The sequence below is a fragment of the Ipomoea triloba genome, chromosome 12, assembly GCF_003576645.1.
Source record: "Ipomoea triloba cultivar NCNSP0323 chromosome 12, ASM357664v1".
In the NCBI taxonomy this organism is placed as follows: Eukaryota; Viridiplantae; Streptophyta; class Magnoliopsida; order Solanales; family Convolvulaceae; genus Ipomoea; species Ipomoea triloba.
In genome coordinates this window covers 3,057,491-3,076,002 of record NC_044927.1, presented here as the reverse complement: position 1 = coordinate 3,076,002, position 18,512 = coordinate 3,057,491, and the positions used below count along the sequence as shown (strand labels likewise).

The window sequence follows — 18,512 nt, the reverse complement described above, 5'->3', positions numbered from 1 at the left end:
ATATATATATATATATATATATATATATATATATATATATATATATATATATATATATATATATATATATATGTGGCACTATTTGATAAAATAGTTATTAGTCAATTATAGTTGATCATTATTTTTTTTAAAATAAAAGATTAATGCATGTAATCAACTATCAACTAACAATTAATTTAACAAACATCTTTCTATAATCAATTAATGCCATCAATCAGTCACTTACCACAGTCACTTACCAATTATCCTCGTATATAAATATTTTTTAAAGAAACACATCTGAGAAGGGAGGTAAACAAAAATCGACAAAAGGATTCGTATTCTTCTTGGGAACTTAATTCTCCGAATTCAATACTTTCCATTACTGAACAGATTGCCTTGGGATGCTTTAACATGCTATTTTGGTCCTCTCTTGTTTTGACTTTCTTTCATTTTTTTTTTAGAATATTACTTTTTATTTGTTATGAGGTGACGTGTAATTTTGGTTTTTATATTGTTATCAAAAGCTGTAAAATCATCATATCTCTTACTTTATAAGGTTATTCTAACTTTAGTCTTTCAACTAATAAATTTGTCAAATTTTATTTAAATTTTTTTTGCATTCACGTGACTTTCATGCATGCATCCCAAGTGCATTTGTTTAAATTTCTCTCTTCTAACTTATTTCTCACTCGCTTGTTGAGAAAGGCCACCAATATTTTGCAAAAAGAATTGGTGTTGTACTTTTTATATCGTTGGACAAAATATAAATGATTATTTGGTTTTTGGTGAATTAGAATCGCTTTTAGCTGTCTAAGACTTTATGGTATAGTGGCACATGTAATTGACATTTGGGTCTTCTAACACAACGTTTAGGTGAAAACAATAAATTCAAACCTAGAGTAGGAATACATTATGTCTAAATATATCTTGAAGTCAGGTGTCCTTGAAGAGTGTGTCCAACTTCTTTCTCATAAAAGGCAAAAATATTTGTTCCTCATACTGATATCTACCGATTGTACTATTGTTGGAAGATCTTGAATCTACAATTCTGAAAAGATATGTTGTATCAAGGCGAAGATAGTTTGTGTTATTGATCAAATGAATAGAATGTGCATGCTCGTCATATATAATAGTTAAGTTATTGTACATATAATTTGGAAGAGTCTAAATCCATAGTATACAAAAGTTAACATCATCAAATCTAATACGTACAATAATATTCCTAATAGTCATCATTCATTAATTAAGGCCATTTTACCCACCCATTCTTAATTATTTCCTTTCATGTGAGACTAGAAACTTCGATTCCCAATTGAAGTGTAAGAACCCGTTGGTCTCGTAATTTTATTATCCATTATACTCCAGCCTTCAATTTTCAATTGTAATTTTAGATTGCATTTGCAATTAGAGATTTGAGATAATAGGTTGTCTAGATTGAATTAAAGACACACTTTGAGAATATACAATCAATATGTGAGACCTATTATTCAATTTATTTTATACAGAGGAGTATATTTTAAATGCAGCACTACTAAAGTATCATTCTAATTCAAGTACAGTCTGTTTTTACAATATACACCCAATATATGAGACATGTTATTCAATTTTATTTTATACACATTACAACTTTATTTTATCCTTAGCTTGTTGTAGACACAGACCAGTTGAACGTAAACAGCTGCAGTTTCTTTTCTTTAAAAGAAATGACGTCGTTTTAGACATAAATAATGTACCTTTTAATCACCCTCCACTGAAAAAATTTGCCTCTTCCATGCAAGGTCGTGGTGCAGCATAATGAAAACCAAAAAGATCTTTTGTATTTTCGACTATCTACCCAATGACAAATTATACCGGGTAATATAAGAGGAAGAGCCAATGTTTATTGGTCATGTTTGAATTTCACCGGAGCAACAATTAATGTGAATTGAATTGTTTAAATTCTCACTATATAGAAATTGTTTATTCCAATTTACTACTGATTATTTCATTTTTGTAATTTTCTATTATGATTATGCATTCATTAATTTGTAGGAAAATGACATTTCTATGTGTATCGGGGGGCGGGGGCGGGGGGGTAACACGAAAAGTGAAAAAAAAAATGGAAATGTACTCTTTTTTAATGTTTTTAAATTAAAGAAACAATAGATTTTCAAAAAAAATAAATAAATAAATAAAGAAACAATGTTGAAACGTTTTAACGGTATTTTTGTAGCTTTCATGGGAGCATATTTTGATATATGAAAATGCTTTTTTTTTTGAGAATATATATGAAAATGCTTATGTGCATTATTCATTGTCTGCTATTATTAACTTTAATGTCATCTGATTTGCTAATTGTAAAGAATAATCTCTAGTGTCATACATTTACTAAAATCGTACTCCGTACTATATATTCTGTCAATAACATAAATATAAAGAGTATAATTTTATCAAGTACAAAATATTTCTTACTTACATGATTCCAGAAAATACTTAATTTCTTGTGGGATAATTGAATCCAATGTACATGTCACATGCCTAATCGGAAGCTTTACTAGTAAGGCAACAATGAAAGCTGAAAGTCAAAATAATCAATACAATCAAAGTAGTCAACAGTTACACTCATGAGATGAGAGTTAACTTAAACTCTTATCGCAAGAGTTATTGGTGTCCGTTGAATGACTAAAGTTAACCTTGAATTATTTAGTCTGAGCAATTACTGCTAGTTGTTCTATCAATTGATTAGCTTATGTCACAAGCCTAGAGTCCGACACATCACACAGTACTCATGCGACAACCCAATGCCCCTCTTACCTCATGGATCAACCTACCTTATCCTCATATGGTGCCAAACTGGCCGGTTTCCCCCCGCCATGGGCTCATCTAGGAAACAACAATAGCTCCCGACTAGTTGTGCCCTTCAAATCGCATCAGTCCCAGTCTAAGACCAGACACAAATTCCCCGAACTTAACCAAGTTGACATGCCTAAATTAGCCAAACCTTAGCATCTAGGGCAAAACTACCCTTAATGCTATTCTTGCCCCCTATTCATTTTATGCCAAGCTAACCAAGTTGATTTATCCATTCATTGTGTCAACACGGCCACGCAACCCGTGTGTGACATTACTCACATTAATATGCATACTCAAGCATTGTAACAAGCGGGGGAAACGCTCTAAACTTGTACTAAACCCTAGTATCAAATTAAAGAAGAATAAAATGATAGTATAAAAATTGACTATTAATTGATATATATAGTGCCTGAGATACAAAAGCATATGATATGATAAAGGACAGCTTAGGTACTTAGCACAGAAAGAGGTTGAAGCAGACATAAATGAAAGGCAGAAGAAGGGTGGAGGGGGGTGGGGATAAGGTGGTGATTGGGTATAGCAGGCCGGGCATGCAGCAGCGCAGCGCAGTATTCAGCGGTCACTCTCTGGTTGCCATCCCTATTCTCCTTTTTCTTTATTTTTTCTTTTCTTTTTTTATATACTCTGTTGAGTCTGCTATCTTCTGCCCTCTTTCTCTGTATGCCATTGCCAAGCTGGGAAGGTGTGATCTTATTTAGATTTTGGTTGGATTCTGTGTACCATACCCACCTCTATTCTTTGACCAATCGCACTCCCCCTTCTTTAAAGTAGTATAGTGCTCCTCTCTTCTCTACATTATTTTCCTTTATTAATTCAAATTCCATAATCATACTCATATACTCTCAAAAAGTAAAACCCTTATTAGATATCCAACAAAAAACAATAAATATAACCCATGTTTTATTATAGACTTATAACATAAACGGATCGGAAGGAAACTTAAATTACAAGTAGTTTAATCTCATATTCTCATGGTAGCGGAAGTTTTAAGATCACCTGAATATCTCTAGCCATAGTTGAAGGAATTGCTTTTGAAATGGTAAACTTATTACAGGACAACGTTAACTGTTTTGTCTCAAACTTGAATTAAAAATTTAAACGTTGTTTTGAGAATATTTTAAACCGTACAAGTACTATAAAACTGAATGAATATTATAATCTCAAATTCGTAAAGAAAGTAAAAATGATGTAAATAACAGAATAAATGTAGTATTAGTCTATGGCTTCTTTTGTATGTTTTTTTTTTTTTTTTCCAACTACTTCCACCTAATTTATTTCTGTTTGTCAGAATGGCATCAAGTCGGTTCACATCACCTTCAACTTTTAATTACGCTCCAGCCAAGACACCATTGATTTTTTATGTTTGGATATACATCCACAAATTTTTACTGCATTTTTTTTAAAAAAAATATAATTGTATATATGTGGTGTTTGTAACTTGTAAGTCTCATTAGTGTAAAATAAATTTCGCCCATCTGACCAGCTCAGTTAGTTCTATCGATCACTTTAAAATCTTGATCCAGTCGCAGTATGGATTGGATTTCATAAAAACCCATTGTGTGCTGAGTGTACATGAGTGGAACATGAGGATTGACAAGGTAAGTCTCGATTTATATCTTTCATCAACTCTTGGGCAAGGTTCTAAAGACTTTTGATTAATTTGGCCTAAACTGAAAACATAATGCATATACAAAGAAAAATAAAGATAAATATGGCTTGTGTAATTATGACTAAATAATAATTTTTGATGATTTGGTGTATATTGTGCTGCTACAGTGCTATTTCAAAAGTACAAACATCGTCAGAGGGGGAAGGAATTGTTTGTCCTGCATCTTGACTTTTGTCGTAGCAATAGTGCACAACACTATAAAGCATGCATGAAGCAGTAATACTGTAGTACTTGCTAACTACTCTACTGGGAGTCTACATGACTACATGGCCCTCCCTCATTAAATATTATTGCCGCCATCAAATTAACTTATGTTACATGCAATATAATCTAGTCTTTAGCCTCCTGGTTAAAATGGGTGATGGGTTACATACATACCAAAATTTCACACTCAATCTCAATTCAAATCGTCGGGCTAAATCCAATCCAATTTGAGAGGTCCATCTTTTCACTTATAGAAAGTACAATTTTAGAATATAGTTTATGGAATTTTGATCTCGGGTATTAATTATTCTGAAGAAAAAGGCTAGGGAGATGAAGACAAAACAATTTCCAAAATTTTATTGAAATGAAATTAGCCGGCTTAATTAAAGAGATGGTACTGGAATGATTCGAAGCATATACTGAACCGTGCCTAGAAATAATACTACGGACTAGGTAAGAAAACAATTATTAATAGCGGATAATACAAGGTCTCAAACAATTATAAGCTACCATAAAGTGGATGAGAAAATTAAATCAAATGAAAGAGCAATTAATTAAGCTAATTAAGGAGCACAGTCATGGCGGCAGGCAAAAGGGTGGTCCTAGTCACAGGATGTGCCAAAGGGGGCATCGGTTACGAATATTGCAAGGCGTTTGCCGAGCACGATTGTCACGTTTTCGCGTCCGACATTTCCCAAAGAATGAGCGATTTGTCGGATTTACGGTCGCATAATAATAATAATAGTATCGAAACGTTGGAGTTGGATGTCACGTCGGACGAGAGCGTGGCGGGCGCGGTGGATACGATAATGTCGAAATTCGGTCAGATTGACGTGGTGGTTAACAACGCCGGCGTGGGAATCACCGGCCCGTTAGCGGAGATCCCGACCGACCAATTCCTGAAGGCCTACGAGGTCAACACGGTGGGCGCGTTGCGCGTGGCCCAGCACGTCGTCCCGCACATGGCGGCGCGTCGGCGCGGGCGGATCGTGAACATCGGGAGCGTGGTTGGGAACGTGGCGACGCCGTGGGCCGGGCCGTATTGCGCCAGCAAGGCCGCGGTTCACGCGATGACGGACACGTTGCGCCTCGAGTTACGCCCCTTCAACATCGACGTCATCCTAGTCATCCCCGGCTCCGTCCGGTCCAATTTCGGGGCCAACGCTTCAGACAAACTAAGGAATTTCGAGTGGAAAATGTACAAGGAATTCACGGAAGCTATAACAGAACGGGCAACTGCCTCACAGGGCGGGAAAGCCACGGACCCGAGGGTATTCGCGAGGCATGTAGCGAGCGAGGTTTTGAGCGCGAAGGCGCCAAAACGGGTGGAATTTGGTCACATGTCGGGGCTGTTTAGGTTGTTGTCGTGGTGTCCGGTTTGGGGCAGAGATGCGTTTATGTCCACTAGGTTTAAGTTAAATAGGAAGGTCTTTATATGATCTTGAATTGAATTGAATTGACCTAGGATCATACAAAAAGTACTATAAGCGTGGCGAAGAAGAGCATATTATTGTTTGTATTCTCTCTCTCTCTTGCTCCCATTTTCTATTACGTTGTTGCTATGAACTACATACATATTACATATACAGTACTGTACCACTTTATTGCATGGCGGAATTATTGTCAGGCTTGATTTTGACATCTGTTTTGGAATCTAGGCTGCAGCTGCACCATGCCCATACCGCTACTTTTAAGACTAAATAAGCTAATTTTTTTTTTTAAAAAATCAAAATGGGTAGAGACTAGAGAGATAGCATTTCAAATTTCAGCAAAAATCCAGCTCACAACCACAATAATCTCTTCACGTTACTGTACTCAGATGTAAGGGTGCATTTGGTTTAAAATCAAATAAATTTGCGGACCCAGAAAATTATCTTATTAGTGGGGCAAAGTTTAAATAATGTTAGAAATAACATGATAAAATATCAAACATTCATAATAAGGTTGAAATACAAAATATATTATAAATTACAATAATGTTTTTGATATAGTACATGATTGTTAGGGCAAAGCTAAAAATATACTTGAGTGGGGTGAAAATGTGAGATTCTAAAACATTTTGAAATGCTATAAAAATATTTATAACAAAATATGAAACATAATCAATTACATAAAAATAATTTGAATAGAAAACACACTATATTCATAAATACTTTTTAATTTTAATTTCTTTTAGTTTGATCAACTTTAAATTTCTCTAAATTAATTCGAATACGATGACGTATAATATAAACTTGTATAGTAAAACATTAATTAAATGATACATAAAAAGTATACTAAAAGAACATTTAATTTGTTAATTAAATAATTCATAAAAAGTAGACTAAAAGAACATTTAATGTGTTAATTAAATAATTCATAAAACGTAGACTAAAAAACATTTAATTTGTCCTATCAATGGATAAAAGAGGTAAAATAAAAGAAAATAATATATTTTAAGTATTCAAATAATATATTATATATATATAAATAATATATATAATTTTTATTTATGATCTACACAACTGTGCTGAGGCTCAAACCCACCACCTCCCATATAAAGGGAAGAGTTCGATGCCACTGGACCACAAGGTCCTTAGTTTCAAAGTTCCAAGGTTATGCATCACTTATCCCATCAATGATTGCTAATGCAGCGTGACACACATACATGGCATTAGATTCGGGGCTTCAATCTGGGCTAGCTACTCTGGTTAATTAGGCCTAATAATTTTTTGTTGAATTGATTAATTTCATACTCAATATTTTATCTTCATAAATATTTCATTATTAATTGAATGGATAGCATAAAGTGTAACGGATATTCACAATCATATTTCTTAAAATCTGCATGGTAATGAATACGAGAAGGAAGAAGCATTGCAGAGAAAAGGATCTTTGACCGGACCCTATGTTTTAAAGCATATATATATATATGGATATATTATATTATACATGCAAATTAAAAGAAAAGATGTAATGGAGGCTGGAGGGCCAAAGTATGGATAAATGTCCCAATCTGTTTCCCACAAGCAAAGGGGAGAGGAGAGAAAGCAAGAAAGCAAGTTTTTGCTGGGCAAAGCATAGTAAACAAAACCCTCTTTTTTCCATAAGGCCATATATGCACTATTTTGGGCAACACCAAATTGGCCCCTTCTGGGATTTACTCATCATTACTTCAATCAAAAGGGGGTCAGCTCATTCCCACCTTACCTCTCTCTCTCATCTTATTGCCATTGCTACCCAAATCATTTTCACTGGAAAATCTGTCCCCATTTTTCGCTTTTCATGCAAATTTGCATGCAATATTATTGGGATTTGTTAAGCTCAGTCCTTCTCGAAAAACTTAATGTATCAATCTTGTTTCAAAATCTCATAATCGTTAAATTTAAGTTAAAATCTCCGTTATATTATCGTCATGTGAACTATATCTTTGTTTGAAACTTCAACTTTAAAGAAAAAATAAAAAAAATCCCCACTTAGTTTGGTCAATTAGGTGATGGGGTGGCTACATGTTGAAAGAAGGGATAATAGGTGCAGTACATAGTCCTATATATGCCTCAAGTACAGCCTGTTTAGTCACTATGGACAGTTTGTCTTTGTGCCGTTGTGAAACCTAGCTGCTCACCACCTTCTCTCATCCAAATCTAAAGATCAAAAAAATGAATTCCCTTGGATATATGAGTTACTATAATTTAATTTACCCATTATATTCAAAATCCTATTAAGTAATTTCTCAATTTACACTAAACTAATCTTAAGACTCAGGATTCCTCGCCTCAGCTTCCACTCATGCATGTACACTCTACACACTTTGCGCACAATGCAAAGAGTCTTCACCATATCAATTTTTTAAACTTTGGGTCTCCTAATGACCCTATGAGTCTTCAGTGAGAATCGAACTCCCACCTTATTGTTAGAGCAAGACTTCCAAAGTGACCATTGAACTATTCATATTTTAATTTTTGTGGGCAATAAATGAAATTCCCAATAAGATTCTTTTTAAAAAAAACAGCTAATTGATTGATATATCTAGCTTGTGAAACTTTTACTGTGCTTCTTGACTAAGAGCAGGAAGTCTACAAACACCACCACCCCAAAAAAAAAAAAATCAAATTTATGTAGTCTGTATATACACAGTGAACACTCTCTCCCCAGCTGCCAGTCTGCCACCATTCAATGGAATCACCATAGAGCAATTGAACACAAAAACCATCGTAGTACAGTTGTTTGTAGTATAAGTCTTTGTCCTCCCCTTTCTTTTTCTGGGCATTAAACATCCCACATTTCTTGATTCTACATGCTTTGGACCCCTGGTAGAGGTGTTTGGATTGGGAAGTGCATAGTTTTGTTGTTTAGTGGCAGCAAAATGCAAATACACACACAGTATACACTACAGTAGTGTATATGTATACATGTAGTGCAGCATATAATCTATATATACACACAACATTGCAAGCAGAAAAGAGAAAAAGGAAAAGAAAAGGGAGAGGGGAGGGGAGCAAACATTGCAGGGGTAGTAGTGGAGTGGATTGGAAAAAGCAAAAGAAGATGTCTTTCTCAAACACAGATCCCTATGGAATGCAGGAATGATGACCGGCATTGCTTGCTGGAACTCATTCTTTTTGTTTAGTTTAAAGGCTCTCCCTTTGATCTCTTTCCAAGTCTTTCCAGAGAGAAAGAGAGAGAGAATGTATGTATGTATGTATTGTTTCAGTGAGTTTTTAGATATATAAACCAGTTCAACAAGAAAGGATTGTGGGTTATGATTGTTTTTCTCTCTTTTTAATTGTGTCCCAATGATTGAGTTGCTGTGATTTTTTTTTCTTCTTCTGAGATAGAGAAATGAACTCTCTGAGTAATGATGGGAATAGTAACTGGTTGGGGTTTTCACTGTCTCCACAAATGAATAACATGGAGGGCAGCCATGGACATGACCTTCAACAACACAACACACAGCCTTGCTCTTCTGTTTCTTCTGCTTCAGTGCCTCTAAGTTTTTCCCAGGCTGCTCCATCTCACATCAACTATAGTAACACCACTGGGAGTTGTTACTATGGAGGTGAGAGTGAAAATGCAGCATTCTTGTCTTCATTGTCTGTGATGCCTTTGAAATCTGATGGGTCACTTTGTATAATGGAGGCCTTCAACAACAGGTCACACCCCCAAGGTTTTTTTTTTTTTTTTTTTTAGGCCTCAAAGTTCAACAGTTGTTTACTAATGTGTTTTTTGGTTATGGAATCTTTCTTTCTTAGCTTTGTTTTCTCTCTGTTTTGACTTTTGCTGTGAAGGTTTGGCCCCAAAACTGGAGGACTTCTTTGGGGATGCAGCAATGGGGACCCATCACTATGACAGAACTGGAGGGGGTATGGCTCTTAGCTTGGATAGCATGTATTACCATAACCAAAACCCAGAAAATGAGGCCACCCATAGTCAAGATTTCCTCACCCATCTTCAACAAAAGTCCACCCATCATCATCATCAGCAGCAGATTGAAGCTCAGCAGTTCCAAGATTTTACACTGAGAGGGCCTGAGATTTACCAGCAGGGGAAGGCTCAATGTTGCAGCCTTCATCAGGTGCCAAGCATGGAGGATAATAGCCAGATGAAGAATTGGGATTCTAGAAGCTTCACTGCAGGGGGTGGGCATGCATTGGAGCAGCAGAAGATGATGGGGTGCATTGGTGCAGATTCTGGGGCTATTACTGCAATGGGGTATGGGGATTTTCACTCTCTTAGCTTGTCCATGAGCCCTGGTTCACAGTCTAGCTGTGTGAATCCCTCACAGCAGCACCAGCACCAAATCCCACCCACTGTTGCAGACTGTATGCCCATGGAGACCAAGAAGAGAGGGCTTGAAAAGGTGGACCAGAAGCAGATTGTTCATAGGAAGTCCCTTGACACTTTTGGCCAAAGAACCTCACAGTACAGAGGTGTCACCAGGTTAGATTGTCCAAAACCTACTTTAAACTCACTCTTTGCTTCTCTATTTTAGGCTTATTTGTCCCGCAAAGGTAGCTCAGCTAGTTCTTAGGTGACAGATTGTTAGCTAAGGATGCAGGGTCGAGCCCCGGCTTCCACAATGTGGAAGTCACCGGACCCTGGTCCTGGTGGGCACCAGGCCCTAATCTTTGTACCTAATGGTTTGCTGAGCCCGGGGCAGGAGATTTTCCCTTTGGCCCTCACAGGTAGCTCAGCTGGTTCTTATGTGGTAGATTGTTAGTTAGGATGTAGGATCGAGCCCTGGCTTCCACAATGTGAAAGTCACCAGACCCTGGTCTTGGTGGACACCAGGCCCTGATCCTCGTACCTATTAGGCTACAGAGCCCGGGACAGGAGATTTCGTCTTTGCGGGCAATGTTTTAGGATTATTTGACTAACAGAGTTTATGAAATTGCAATGATGCCTATCAGGCACAGGTGGACTGGCAGATATGAAGCTCATTTATGGGACAACAGTTGTAAGAAAGAAGGACAGAGCAGGAAGGGAAGACAAGGTTATGACTTATGATCATTAAAACTTTTTACACATTTCTTATATAAATTTTACTCATATCACTAACACGTAACATTGTTTCAACTTTTCTCTTCCATCATCATATCACTGTTGGGGATGCAAATATTACCAAATGATTTCAGTTTACCTAGGTAAAAACAGATTTCCCTGTCTGTCAAATTCCAATTTTTTTTTCCTGCACATTACACAGTAATCAGTAGTTTTTTAATGTGGTATAAGTCTCACTGTTTTAGGGGGTTATGACAATGAAGAAAAGGCAGCAAGGGCATATGATTTAGCTGCACTCAAATACTGGGGACCCTCCACACATATAAACTTTTCGGTATCATTGAATGAATCCTCTAAGTAGTATTGATGTTTGTCTGCCATTTATGAATTCTGGGAGGTAAGAATATGCAAATACTGGTTTGAATGCAGTCTGAAAACTATCAGCAAGAGCTTGAAGAAATGAAGAACATGACTAGGCAAGAATATGTAGCTCACTTAAGAAGGTAGCTTAGCTTCTCTCTTGTTCATTTGTTTTGGTTCCTTTAAGGATGTTCTGATTCATGTTTTCTGCTGAATTTTTATTTGCCAGAAAGAGCAGTGGTTTCTCCAGGGGAGCTTCAATCTACAGAGGAGTGACAAGGTCTTCGTATTACTTAATTGCATCATTATTATACCAAAACGTTACAAGTTCGACTCCCGATTGGGATCGACATATTAGCCTTCTTGAGTTCTTGATTTGAACTAATCAGTTAGGGCTTTTGGGCAATTTAAACTGATTTATCTACTTGTGGTCTTTTAACGGTTAGGATAACAAGGCGAAGTTTACCTAATGCACGTCCTCAAATAGTGGTTACGAGTTTCTCTTGTAAAAAATGATATTATTAAACAAAATCTCAAAAAACCCATTGATCAAAGAAAATAGATTAGCAAAACATGTCAGTTTTTGCATCTTTAAAATGTTGTGTTTCCATTTTTTCTTCTTTCTTTTAGCAGGCATCATCAACATGGAAGATGGCAAGCTAGGATTGGAAGAGTGGCTGGAAACAAGGATCTTTATCTAGGAACATTCAGTGAGTACACTCCTCCCAGACATAAACCTAACCTTAATTGCATTTTTGTTCTTTAATTTGCTTCATTTTACACAAATAATTTTTCTAGTTTTGGCCAATACAACACGCCAACAAACCTCATAGTCTAGCGTCATAAACTTATGACCCTTTTGGGCCACCCGAGTACAAGATCCTCAAGTTTATGAGTAAATATCCAACCATCGATAAGATTTGAATCCTTAGCTTTTACTTATGTATCAAATTCGTAAAATCTAAGTATTTAGGTAACTAGGAAAATTTGCTGCCACTCTCTAAAAGTGTAAATGGGGTAAATCTTGCCTTGTGACTTTAATGGATAAAGTTCACAATCAAGTAAACCAGCATAAATAATCATCTCAAATTAAGAAGGTCAAACCTAGCTTACCAAGTCGACTAACTTGATTGGTCCTGTAATTAATGATAAAGTTGGGTGCATTCGATATTTTAGAGGGTGGTACGTAAGGCTTATCACGAGCCACTATGAGGTGGTGAAGGACCGTTTGTCAGCAAGGCTTTGCTTTTTATGTATAAGGCTGATAATATGGGAATCTTTCTCTTTTTTCTTCTGCAGCTTATAATATGGGTGAAAATTCTTAATTCTTTGTTTATTTCTCCTTTTTTCCTGTTTCTATACGTTCCATTATTCTTTGTCCTAACAAAAAAGCTGTTTTTTCTTGGCTTAGGCACCCAAGAAGAAGCAGCAGAGGCTTATGACATTGCAGCGATTAAGTTTAGAGGCGTAAATGCAGTCACGAATTTCGACATTTCCAGGTACGATGTTGACCGGATAATGGCCAGCACCAATCTCCTCGCCGGCGAACAGGCCCGCCGGAACAAGGACGCCGGACCGCCGCCGAACAATGTTGAGGAGGTCGTGAACAAAAACGGCGGCGATCACGAGGATAATGCGAACGCCGCCGCGCCGGACTGGAGAATAGCGCTTTATCAGTCGACGGCGGCGGAGGCGGCGGCGGTGGTGGCGGCGCCGCCGCAGAGCTCGTCGGCGTGTTTTGGGATGGGGGAATCGGCGGCGAGAATGATGAGCGCTCACTTGTCGAACGCTTCTTCGCTGGTAACCAGCGTGGAGAGCTCCCGGGAATGCAGCCCCGACAAGATGAACACCGTCGGAACGGGATCGGCGGCGACGAGTTCTTGGATCTCGTCGGCGCAGCTGAGGCCTCACGTGCCGGTTTTTGCTGCGTGGACTGACAACATTATCTGAACATGTTTTTTCATGACTACGAGGAGAAGAAGAAGAAGAAATTATGATACAATGGCCTACCTTAATTAGCTATTTTCCATTATTTAGGTTTTTTGATCATTTAGTGCTTGAAAATTGTAAGTGTTCAATGGGGATATGGTAGCCTTTCAATTTGGCATTGCATGCTGGCCTTGCCTAAAACTTTCCAATTTATTCTACTATATGGATGGGAATGGGATATATGAGAAATGAAAGCTCCAAAGTAGGATGTTTTCCAACTTGTATATAGTGAGATCAATCCTATCTTTCAACTTAACCAGTTTGGTGTGAGTGGTCGTGCCACTTGTGCACTCTCGTCTCTTAAAAAGAGGTCAAGAGTTCAAAAACTCGTAATTAGGCCGACTCAATACAAATGAAGATTAGTTTGAGTATGACACAGACTTAAAAGTGCATCTTTAACTTAGGATTTGCTTAGGCCCTTACCTGAAGAAAATTTATAAGTTATAATCAGATTTAAAAAAAAAACATATAATGTATGAGTGATCTATTCGGCCGGATTAGAAGGATGTTTTGTCCAAACCAAATGATGATGAAAATGACTAGCTAGTAAGCATGGTTTTGCATGAATTCTTTTCCTTTTAAATTATGTAGGATGACTCAATTCATAATGACTCTTTATCTTTAATGCATGCTTTAATTCGGTAAACTAACAACAATTACTAACCACTACTAACAAATTAAATCTTGTTAATTGTCTACTTTATTTTTATTGGATGGAGATCAACAAATTCCTAATGTTCCATTCTTTAGTGGTCTTTAATAATATCAACATATATTGAGCCGGTCAACATGAACGATTTAGGTTGGTTTATTTAATTGTGATCCTTTGTCGATTAGGGTCACAATACAGGATTTATCCTGTGCACTCTCATATAGTGGCCGCGTGTTAATTTCCTCGCCATCCCCCAAAAAAAGATAAAAAGAATAGTCCAAAATGGATGACCGAGTGGGTGAAACATGATTTTTATACCTGAAAATTGCGAGACGAGTTTGATTCTTGCCAACATTCTCCTAATCAAATTCGTCGTACCTGAAGGTCACAAGACGAGTTCAATTCTTGTCAATACTTTCTTAATTTAGCTCTCCACACAATTTTTAGCTCACAGTGCACACTTTCCGGTAGTTTAAACAAAAAAAAAAAAAATGTACTCCGTATATTGCATCTCAACTAACCTCATCATTTATCTAAACCTAAACCTGATGAATGTGATAAAGGAGGATTTGACCGCAACAGGAATAATGCAGTCCTTTCCCACATATAATTCAAGCTTTTTCTCTCCCACATCATCATTACCATATTCTTTTCATCTTTTCATTAAAAAGCTCTCTCTCATCTAAACCCTTAAAGGTGATTGTCAAATAAATTTAAATAATATATTAATGCCAACCGATTATTCCAATTATGGGGTAGGGCTGTAGGAGTGTAGGGGCTGCAAAATGCATTATAATATATAATACATACATATATTATATATATGATTTCCTCACAATGCAAGGTTTGCAAAGATCAGCTTTGGACAGCTTTAATTTTCTAATTTCTTTTAAAATTTATTATAATAACTTCAATTAGTAAACACACTCTAATAATTTTTCTTATTAAAAAATCTTATTTATTTATCAATCACAATTCAAAGTTTTATTATAATTTTTTTAAGTGGTAAATTATTTATAAAAAAAAAAATTGTGAAACACAGTGTAAGAAAGATGATAAATTATATTGAAGATGAAGAATTAAAAGGAAACATCAACTGCTCCGATCCAAGCAGATTAGATTGATTATGATCCTCGTACTAATAATGTAGTTGTTTAATTAATGCATTCATGGTATAGCGTAGTTTAAGACTTTAAGACACCACACCCGTGTGCATTATCATAATTACTTCCTAATTTCTATCTAATCCTTAATTATGATGTCTTGTCGCCATGCTGATCGAATAAAATCAGAATATATTCAATAATCTCAAGCTGTTAGTGAAATTTACCTGCCCTTTCACTAACCTTGTCTGCTTAATATGTAGTATATTTAATAGTATTATAAACTACATCTAAGTTAATTTGATTTGATAATTTAATGTTCAACCTAGGCTGATCACAAGGTGCTCTTCACCCATAGTACACATTTGAGTAGCGATTGCGAACTTTCTTGTAAATCAAAGTAGTATAGATCTCGGTTTGCTAAGCATTCAAGTGGAAAGATATGGTGTCACCAAATATGTAACATAATATCTTACAAATCCAATAATCGTGTTTGTGAAAATTTCTACGATGTCAAAATAGCACCGGTTATAATTAAAAAATTATTTGTATAAATATAATGATAATTATTTATAAAAATGTCATTACTATTTTATGTTATAATAGTAATCACACTGCCTATTTTACATTATAGAATTTTCTAAATAAAATATCAAGTATACTCAATCAGATTTTAGGATAATTTTCTATTCAAATTAAAGTAAGCCCGACAGAGCTTTCAAAAAAAAAAAAAAAAAAAAAANAAAAAAAAAAAAAAAAAAAAAAGAGTAAGCCCGACAGTGAGCTAGTTAGGACGGCCCAAATGATTCAATTTGGACAGGCCCATGCTATGTCGCTTTGAACTACATTTTTGTATGTGGTCTTTAGTAAATCAACGACCCAACATATCCGTGATGGCAAATTATGCTATGGAGTGGACCGGGTCTATATTCACAATTTTAGAATTATATGTTCACAATTTTAAAATTTTATATTAACAATTTTATATCTCAATATATAAAATTACATTACTCAATATTCACAATTTTTGAATTCTATATTCACAATTTTGTTATATAGATTCAAAAATTGTGTTATACTGTTGGATATAGAGTTATGAAATTGTGAACATAGAGTTTTGTAATTGTGAACAAGGAATTCTAAAATTGTGAACATGGACACAGGTCTACCTTACAAGGTGGACTCAGGTCCATGACATAACAACCCATCTGCGATTAAGTGATATTGTACCATGTGCCCTACCGGCAATTTATATCATGAACCACGGTCCACATAGCATTATAGCTCATGAATTGAAACAATAAGGTATATAATTCATTTTCGTAAGGTACATAATTTCATAACGCAAAACTCAAAAAATCACAACACAAGATACATAGGCATAACATTATGGAGCATGATATAACGATTGTACCCTACCAGGTATACATACCAGGTCCTATCATTTCATCGGTTAGGAGCATGGCAAAAAAAAAAGGTCATACTTAATATATATTTTCATATCTAAAATTCAATTATATAAGGAAAAAATACTAGTGTTAAATAACTTAAGTTGAGACACACAAGTTTTTTTATAATTTTACATACACAATAATATTCATGAAAAAAATTCTAGGTGTTTTCCTTAATGCAAAATAATCAATAACTGCATTAGTGTCTTTATAAATAAATACTTATAGTTTATAAAAACAAATAAATAAATTAAAATTAGAGCTAAAAATCTTTTTAACTAGAGGCAATAAATTAGAATACTTCAAAACACAATTAAAAGTAGTTATAAAAAATGGAATATAATTACGTAGAGAAAATGGAATAATAATAATAATAACAACAACAACAACAACAACAATAAAAATAATAGTAAAGAAGTAAATCTAAGTCCCTTATGCATGCTCCGTCGTTTAATTCATATTCTTCTCTCTTAAATTTTTTATTTGATTTCTCTTAAATTTTTTATCTGATTTCTTTGTAGCTTGATCTCTACTTTGCGTTTTTGTTGTTTGTTGCAATTGTTCTTTATCTCACAATTAGTACTTAGTTGTATGTTTGGACTTTGAATTGTTATTTTAATTTGTCATATAATGTTTAGATTTTGGATATGTATAATGTCATAGTAACTTTGAAAAATTAGGAATTGTTGAAATTTGGGGACTTAAACCGAATCGAATTAAATTCGAACCGAAGCAGAATCGTTTCAAACCGAACCGAATCATAATGTTAAACTAAATGGTTTAAATTTTTTTAAAACCAAAATCGAAAAAAAAAAAAAAAAAAAAACCCGAACCGAAGCCCGAAACACCCACCCATACTGGTTACCAGTCCGACGTTTTTGCACAGAAATCGAAAAAAGAAGCGAGGACGCGACAGGCAGAGGTAGTTCTGGAAAATGACTTCCCCAAAAAAAAAAAGGAAGTCATTTTCCTGAAAAAATGACTTATTTTCCATTGACCATAGCTTATTTTCCTTTGACTACATTTTCCTCCTTCTTCCCAAACACCAAAAACTCGAAAAATGATTATGAGTTTCCAAACAAACCCTAAATCATTTTATTTCCTTTTCAGACATTCATTCTTCGTCCGTGAACTTTTGTTAATAGTCTTCAACGAAGTTGTGGAAAATCGTTAGCTTTGCCCCTATTTAGTTTGCATATCACCATCCATTTAAAGCCCTTGTCCTGCATATTCCAACAACATATATAACGGTCCCAACACATCATTCATTTTTTTAAAAAAGATTATATTAAATATAATAATAATAATAATAATAATAATAACTATTTTTTGAGGATTAGAGTTTAATTTGTCGGCCAATAAAAGGTAATTAGTGAATAAAATGTGAGCAAGGTAAATCTGTAAAATCGCAATATCTTGTCTATATCTATATATATATATAAATAATGTGATCAAGATTTTATTAGGTTGAATTATTTGCACGACTCTGATGGATGGCGTGATGTTATCGTCTACTATAATGGGGCTTTGTACCTTTGTGACTTTAATTTCTCAGTTGCCCAGGCCAGGCCAGTACTTTTCCTGCACCGCGGCCATCTCCCTACCTAATTTGCCCTGCACCACCTTTAATTTATACTCTCCATCAACGTGAATTTTCATTCATTGGTTACATTATTACAGGGCGTTTTTGGAAGGAAAGAATGAATTATAAGGGAACGAATTGTAATTTCGTGAGAAATGAATAATGTGGGAATAAATTACGAACTAAA

The 18,512-nt window shown here is 35.3% G+C and overlaps 2 protein-coding genes across 4 annotated transcripts; both read left to right on the top strand.

Annotated features, from left to right (window-relative positions):
* The first annotated feature begins 5,286 nt into the window (after positions 1 to 5,286).
* LOC115998826 (short-chain dehydrogenase ptmH-like) lies at positions 5,287 to 6,147 on the top strand. Its single transcript, XM_031238487.1, has one exon. It carries the CDS (start codon positions 5,287 to 5,289, stop codon positions 6,145 to 6,147), a length of 861 nt encoding a protein of 286 aa, XP_031094347.1.
* A 3,070-nt stretch (positions 6,148 to 9,217) lies between these two features.
* LOC115998719 (AP2-like ethylene-responsive transcription factor ANT) lies at positions 9,218 to 13,761 on the top strand. 3 transcript variants are annotated; one of them, XM_031238359.1, is made up of 9 exons: positions 9,218 to 9,854; positions 9,976 to 10,627; positions 11,098 to 11,180; positions 11,323 to 11,331; positions 11,434 to 11,522; positions 11,618 to 11,691; positions 11,778 to 11,828; positions 12,182 to 12,258; positions 12,960 to 13,761. In XM_031238359.1, the coding sequence occupies exons 1-9, from the start codon at positions 9,530 to 9,532 to the stop codon at positions 13,496 to 13,498; spliced, it is 1,899 nt and encodes a 632-aa protein (XP_031094219.1). In that variant the 5' UTR covers positions 9,218 to 9,529; the 3' UTR covers positions 13,499 to 13,761. The 3 variants fall into 3 exon arrangements, with proteins under 3 accessions (XP_031094219.1, XP_031094218.1, XP_031094220.1); XM_031238358.1 differs by having other exon boundaries at positions 12,179 to 12,258; XM_031238360.1 differs by having other exon boundaries at positions 9,734 to 9,840; positions 12,179 to 12,258.
* The last annotated feature ends 4,751 nt before the right edge of the window (positions 13,762 to 18,512 follow it).